Here is a 7734-nt window from a genome sequence, read left to right as displayed (position 1 = left end):
GATAGTCCCGGAGAGAGACAATGGTGACTTAGGCCTAAGGTGACAGAGGTAGAGGGGGAGGGGACAGATACAAAAGTCATTTATGGTAAGAAATTGAAGGACTAGTATCTTGGCCCTTGGGCTTGAAGGAGAGAAATAGTTGGCACACTCTCAGATGTCTGCCACAAACCATTGGCTAGATGGGAGCTTACACCAAGACAGGGGGCTCTTTCCTTTGCTAACTCAATTATAGTTAAAATGTTGATATAAAAACAAAACCCTCAGCTAAAATACCGCACTTTTTTCACAAATTATCACATCCTGTGGTTTGACATCGTCCAGAGGCCAAGGAAAATATTTTAGTGTTTGGCTGGTTTCGCTGTTGTGAACTCCAGTACAGCTCCCCAGACAGGACCACTGAGACCAGCCCTGAAGCCTGGCTCAGCGTTGCCTTAGCGTTCCAGCAGAGTGGGAGCGCCCAGTTTTTTGAAGTTGTACTTCAGTGGAATGTCCACAGTTCACAGGTGCAGATCCTGGGGAGGAACTCTTTAATAGCAGTCCACAACCAGCGTTTGCATTTCTCTGCTAAAAACGCCTTTACTTTGACTCTCAGTATTTTTACTTTCTGTATCATGGCAACAGAGGTGGTTTTAGTGGTGGTGGTAGTGACCAGGGCAACAGTGATACTTTAGTGGCAATGGTGGTGGTGTTCATGGTGATGGTGGTGGTGACAGTGGTGGTGATGCTGGTGGTATTGCTCATGGTGATGGTAGCGGTGATGGAGGTAGTGATGTTGGTGGTGATGGTGGTGGGTTTCTCATGGCAGTGTGGTGGTGATGGTGGTGATGGTGTTGGTAACGGTAGTGGTTGTGGTAATACTGGTGTTGATGCTGGTGGTATTGTTCATGACGATACTGGTGGGTGATGGTGGTAGCAGTGGTGGTAATTGATGCTAATGATGGTGATGGTGGTAATGGTGCTGATGGTGGTGCAGTCTGTGGCAGTCATGGTGACAGCTGGTGTGATGGTAACTGTGATGAATGAGGCATCATACTCTCATCAGTCCAGAGGACCATCACTGGGCTCTGAGGAGTGTGGGTTGCATTGCCCATTGCCTAGGCCTGGGCTAGGGTCACGGTTGTGATGGAGTTTGCAGAGTGTTCTGACCACCTTGCTCAGCTCTGCCTTCAGGAAGCATGCTTTTTAATACAGGTGTGTAGCCATGTGCCCACTGTTGAGGGTGGAGGGAGGCACTCTGTTTTTAAAACAAAGCGAGATGCCTTGCTTTAGTTCATTTATCTTCTACTGGGAGATTTTTAATCACAAAACCCAGCTTCACTATTTAACCCAGAAATGGCTGTAACATTTATTATGTAAATTAAGAGATAGGACAAAACGTGCGCGCGCACATGCGTGTGTGTGTGTGTGTGTGTGTGTGTGTGTGTGTGTGCAGTCACATGGGTACCACGGTGCACATGTAGAGGTCAGAGGACAACCCTGGGTGTCTGTCCTCAGCTTCCACTTGTTTGAGAAGGGTCTGTTTGCCACTGCTGATGCCAGGAAGGTCAGGTTCAAGAAGGCCTGCTTGGGGAGGTGACATGTGAGCTAAGCTGAGACTTGTATGACAGGAGCCAGTTGTGTGTGGATCTGGGCAGAACATCATGAACCCAGGTATTACAGGAGAAGCAGGGTTTGAAAGAGAACAGGCACTGGTATGCTTAGGAGACAGAGGTGGCCAGCAGGCTGGAGCACAGGACAAGAACAGTGGTGGGAGCTGGGGTCAGGAAGGCTGGTAAGGCTCACACACTGTAATCAGTCCCAGACCACTGCAAGGATGCTCAATGCTACTCTTCGGTCAGTAGGGGTTTTCAACAGGATTATGACCAGATCTGTAGATACCAACTTCAAATGCACATTGCTGAAATGTCTTTCAAATAGACATAATTTTCTTTTGTATTTTGTAGACTAGACCAGAGGGCCGCCATTTGGCCAAAGGATGCTTTTGAAGCTCAGCAGGACTTAAATGAGGTAGGTGGAGTTATCATTTGTTAAATGAGCATGAATTAGCCCACTACAGACTTTACTATTCTTTTCTAAACACCAGAATTCTGCTTAAAACTTTAAATATGCTGGTTGTGGTGGTGCATGCCTCCAATCCCAGCACTCAGGAGGCAGAGGGAGGTGGATCTCTGTGAGTTCAATGCCAGCCTGGTCTACATAGTGAGTTCTAGGCCAGCTGGGGCTATAGGGAGACCCTGTCTCAAAAAGACCAAAAACAACTCCCCCCCAAAAAAAATTAAAATAAAAAAAAACCAGAAAAAACTTTGAGTACGTCTTTCTTAGGTGAGCTTCCTCGTGCTTGGCTTGTACTTCTGTGCTCCATTGCTAAAGCTGTTCCTTGCTCTGGAGTAAACACATTTAAAATGAATATTTTTGAGAAAGTTCACCACACCTTGGACCTAACCCAAATACAGCAGTCATTTCTTTGTATGCTTTTCAACTCTGTTTTAAGGTTATGTAACCAAAGCTGTGATAATTGACATTTGTAAAACTTTTTCTTAATTTATGCGAATTTCTCTTTTCTGTCTCCCACTGGCTTTTGCAATCCCAAACATAATCATTCTTACTGTTTATTTACTGAGCGTAACAGAGTTTGGTGTCTGCGGCATAGTTTTCTTCATATGCTTCGAGATAGAAAGCCATATTCTCCAATCCAAAGAACTTCCCACGAAACTGGACACCGTGACATTAGTTAGCTTGTTCTAAGTTTTCTTTGAAATATATAATTGAATTGTAATGCTGGGAATAATTATAATCAAAGCACATGATGTTATGAATGCCTTGGTTTAAGACGTTGGCTTGGAGTATTTGTCTGGTTTTTCTTGTCCTCATCAAATCACAGCAGTGGGTGGTGGGTGGTGTGTCCCATCAGAACCACAGCAAAGAAAATAGACTTGATACTCAGACGCCTAGAAAAGAAACAGTCAGCTTTGGGCAACTTGTTAATTTGGCATTTTGAATATGCATCCCTCTTCCGTTCCTCAGTCTCTGACCCCATAAAAGGCACTTAAATTTAGGTAACTTCCTCTTTACTTTCTTGATCTATGTTTTGGTAGAAGTTGGAAAAAATTGAATAGCTAAAGGTAAACCAGTTTAAATAGCTGAAGGTACAAAAAATGTCCTAAAAATAAGAACACAGAAAGCTGTTTGTTATTGTGTGTGTGTGTGTGTGTGTGTGTGTGTGTATGTGTGTATGTGGTGAGACACAGCCTTCAGATTCCACAGTGTTAGTCATGGTGGGAAGAGTTTAAAGAAAAGAGGAAAGGCTGCATCAGCACACGTATCAGGCAGCCCCTCTGGGAGTGATCAAGATGCCAGTCAGGAACAAGCACCGACTTGTCTAGACATGCGCGACTAGAGAAGTGAGGTGATTACAAGGACTGGCTTGTGACAGCTTTCAAGGGTTGGGAGCTCTGAGGTTTTTAGTTGGAAGCCCACGAGAATACTTAGATTGCTTGAGCATTTCCAAAACGCAGTTGTGAAAAGCTCTGTTTGAAAATCGGTTTTTCTGTGTTCCTTTGCTGTGTTGTGTTCGCAGTGTATGGGCTCTGAAGGACCGAGTGGAGCTCTGCTCACCTCCAGGTCAGCGTGGCCCTGTTGAATCTGTTGCTGAGACTCGGAGAATGTGTGCTCAGAGCAGTTTTGTTCTAGTCTGGGGGACAGACTGTATGTGCACATCCACATTCTTGTAGGTAGCTTCTGTTGTAACCCAAATTTGGGACACTGAAAGAGACCTTGGAGAAGCATGGAGTGGGCAGAAGTAAGGTGGGCACCTTGCTGGAAGGACAGTGTGGTCATGCTTATTGATGGAACATCCCAAATGGCAGACATCTAAATGTGTCTTTCCCTGTGTTTCTCAAACTTATGGAATACCAAAGTCTTTTTATGAAAGAACCATCTAAAATTTCTTTAAGTGATGTTCCTGTGGAAATCTGTATTAATATTTTTTTAAATTTTATTTATTATTTTTATTTTATGTGTATGTGTATATTGCCTGCATGTAGGTAAGCACACCCATGTTGTGCAATGGCCACAGAGGTCAGAAGAGGCTGTTGGATCCCCTGGGACTGGAGTTATGGACAGTTGTTAGCTGCCATGTGGGTGCTGGGATTCGAACCCAGGTCTTCTGCAAGAACAACTAGAGTTCTTAACCACTGAGCCATCTCCCCAGCCCCATGTATTGATATTTTTAATGAAAATAGAAGATACATATAGGAAAGTATTTTTAGGAATACTTAGGAAGTGTGTCACAACATAGCTTCTCTTCCACCAGTACCGAGTCCCAGTGTTTGATGTTGGGTCTCTGAGAGGACTCTGGCCTACCATTCGTGCTCTGCTGGTGTCTGGGACATATACTGGAGTGTCTATCATTCACCCAAACTGTCTATCTTTGCCCCTATAAGGTAGCTAAAGATTTTATTCAGGGGAGCCCTTCTGAATCCCAGTTGGAAAAAAATTCAGATGAGAAATCAATTTCTTATTCATTTTAATCCTTGGTGGAACAGAAATCAGTCTTTTAATATTTTGTTAAAAGCAGACCGGCAGTGCATTGCAGTGTCCTCTCTGTTCTCTGTGTCTGTGTCTGTCTGTGTCACTCTATGGACATTCAGAGTGTATTATAAAGATACTTCGGCATCAGGCCATACCAACCTCAAGGTGGTACAGTTATCTCTTGATGTCCTTGGGGGATTGGCTCTAAGACCCCCTGAAGATACAACAAAACTGTGGTTGTCCTGCCCCCTTTCATAGAACGGCGTGGTATTCACACATGGTGATCCATGTCTTCCTGTGTTTCCCATTCATTCTCTCTAGATTACTTGTAATAACTGATATAAAATGCATTATAACTAACAGGATGCAATGTTAATGTAATAAAAATTCTGCATGCATTAACGCTTTTTGTTATTATTATTATTATCATCATTATTATCATTATTATTATTTGAGACAGGATCTCCCCATAACTCCAGCTGGCCTGGAACTTGTTATGTTGACCAGGGTGGCCTTGATCTCACAGAGATCCACCTGCCTCTGCCTCCCGAGTGCTCTGATTAAAGGCATGTGCCCAGTGTTAAACACTTTTAAAAATAAATACATATTTTTGAACTGTAGTGAGTTGAATCCATGGATGCAAAAATCTACATTTGAAGGACTTTCTTTAATGTTTTGATTGAAATGTGTTTCTTCTTCAAAATTGCTTTAATTTTGCGAAAAGCGCCTATGAAAGCCTTCTTTGACACTCTGGTGTTGGCTGAATAGTATTATTTCTATAAGAACAGGCCGTATGGTTTTTCAATTTAAATGAAAACCCAGCCTATCAAATTGGGTCTCAGTTCAGGATGGATTGAGGAATTCTTTTAAGTATTTGAGATTCTTTCCATGTGACTGAAGGTCAGCTCACCCTGGCTTTAATAACAACAGTGTTTTATTGGTAAAGATCTGAGCATTTGGGACCAGGACAGTCTCCATGCTTGGCTAGATCCAGGGATTAGAGGCTCATACAGAGATCAGTCTTTAGGCTTCTTTGTCCTATGCTGACTTTATCTTTTGGTCAGCCCCTCCCTAGCGACACATTATTCTTATGTCCAGTAATTCCAGTGTATGTGAGTTTTCTATTACTAGTATGTTATAACAAACTACCAAGAGCTAAGTGGTTTCAGACACCCACTTATTAGCACATAGTTATGCAAATCATAAGTCTAGGGTCTTTGCTCAGGGTCTCGAGGAACAGAAGTCAAGGCATTGGCCCGGCTGGAGGAGGGTCCACTTGCAAGCTACCTCGGGTGTTGCTCGTTTAGTTTCTTCTTGACATAGGCCTGTTGTCCCCGCTCATCTGCTGGTGTAGCTCTCGGCCCTGGGGTCTGCCGCACTGCTGCTCTGTGACTCATGACTCGCTCAGTCTTTCTTTTTTGTCTCATTTCAAAGTAAAACAAGTTTTACTTTTTAAAACACTTCCATTTTCTAAGAACACAATTCCAGTCTTTAAAACTATATGCCACCATTTAATTTAGACATAAGAAAATGTCTAATAGTCAAAATGGTTTCTATTTGTAACATGTATATGAAAAATTTCAAAGACAGCATTTAATTTCTTTGAGAAGCACTTAATATGTAATATTTTATACATTCAATAAATATCTATTTGTTTAAACAATATTCTTAGGATGATATATTGTTAGGACTTAGAACTCATTTGGTAAAATATGAGCATGTTTTATTTTAAAAGATTACCAAGTCATATAAATAAATAATACAAAAATTAGTTTCAAGCACTGAAATATGATGCCTACAAACCATATTTTACTAAAAAACACACAATATATAGGGTAAAAATCTTATTAAAGAATATTTAAAAAATCTTTTCGTGGATCTTCTTTTAACAAATACTTAACCATAACTGCTGTCTTTCATAGAATTTTACTGCTAGAAATGCCGTACCAATTATGTGACTTAATATCAAGGATCAACTATCAATTTTTTTTATTTTTTTATTTTTATTTTTTTAATAATAAAAAAATATATTTTAAAAAAGAAAAGGACTCCAGAGAATTTTTCCAACACATGAGGGCACAGTGAGTAGATGACCACTGTGAACAGAGAAACAGCTCCCACCAGACATGGTGTCTGCTGGTACCTTAATCTTAGACTTCTTCCAAATGTGAAAAATTAATTTCTCTTGTTTGAGGCCCAAATGTCAGTGATGACAAATGACAATTCCACGATGTCACCTTCAGCAGCCTGAGGTGTTCCTTAATCTTCCAGGGACCTCAACTCAAGCTAAACTAGGATTCAGGACTTCAATGCAGAAAAGAATTTCAGGACTAGCCAATAGGAAGCGGAGTTGGAGGATTTTTACTAAAGATCTTTCAATACAGTCTCTAAGCAGGAGGGTTAGGAGGAAGAGAGGCATTCAGAAAGAGAAGTTCACCATCTCATTATCACACTAGGTATTCCATCCATCCCTTTAGCATGACTTAAAGTGAATCTGCCTTCCCGGGAGTGGTCCAGGTGATTTACCCGTGAAACTGGAAAGTTGGGTCTTTATCCAGACCAGTGATGCCAGACATTGTTATTCTCTTGACCAGCTAATCTTTTAAGAAATTTTTTAAAATTGAATTTTTGTGATTTTCTTTTTTTTAAATAAGTAAATTATTGAGAATTTCATACATACATATAAGGTGTTTTGATCAAATCCATGCCCACTCCCTCCCCTCCAACTCTTCCCATATCTCCCCATCACTTTTTTTCTGATAACTTCATGTACTCTTTCTTCCTCTTTAATTTATTTAATGGGGCTTTTTGCTACTCTAACATTCCCCCTTCTGAAGAGGTAACCCTAAAATCTTTTGAGGATTAGATAAAAGCTCCCAAATATTTTCAACATTTTTGGCCTTTGGAATGGAGTAGGTTGCTAAGAGGCCCAAGGACATTGTGAGTTTTAGCCAAGGAACTGGCTACTTTTCTTTGGGGTCTTTTTACCCTAACTGCCTAGCCAATTCCTACCCCCTGTTCTTATCGCACCATCCTCTGAAGGGGTTACCCAAATTGTCAATAGGGAATCGGGACTCAGACCTCTCTCGCTTCTTCCATCCTGAACAGGGATGCAGGGTGAGGCAATTGGAATATCCCTTCAGTGAGTCTATCTAAAAGACTCCCAAATTGCATAACTCTTGTCTCTAAGGGGAAAAGAAAGTC

General features: G+C 41.4%; 1 protein-coding gene across 5 annotated transcripts in view; it reads left to right on the top strand.

Moving 5' to 3' along the window:
• The window catches only part of Fam13c (family with sequence similarity 13 member C), a 113661-nt gene that overhangs the window by 58618 nt on the left and 47309 nt on the right, over positions 1-7734 (top strand). For all 5 annotated transcript variants that reach the window (XM_008841444.3, XM_008841442.3, XM_008841443.3 and 2 more), the window contains one exon: positions 1944-2007. In XM_008841444.3, coding sequence (XP_008839666.1) covers positions 1944-2007 — 64 coding nt within the window. The remainder of the gene's footprint in view (positions 1-1943; positions 2008-7734) is intronic.

This window comes from Nannospalax galili, unplaced genomic scaffold (genome assembly GCF_000622305.1).
Source record: "Nannospalax galili isolate Female #2095 unplaced genomic scaffold, S.galili_v1.0 scaffold1141, whole genome shotgun sequence".
NCBI classification, from domain to species: Eukaryota; Metazoa; Chordata; class Mammalia; order Rodentia; family Spalacidae; genus Nannospalax; species Nannospalax galili.
Note: the sequence above shows the minus strand (reverse complement) of the source record. Positions and strands in the feature narration are given on the sequence as shown.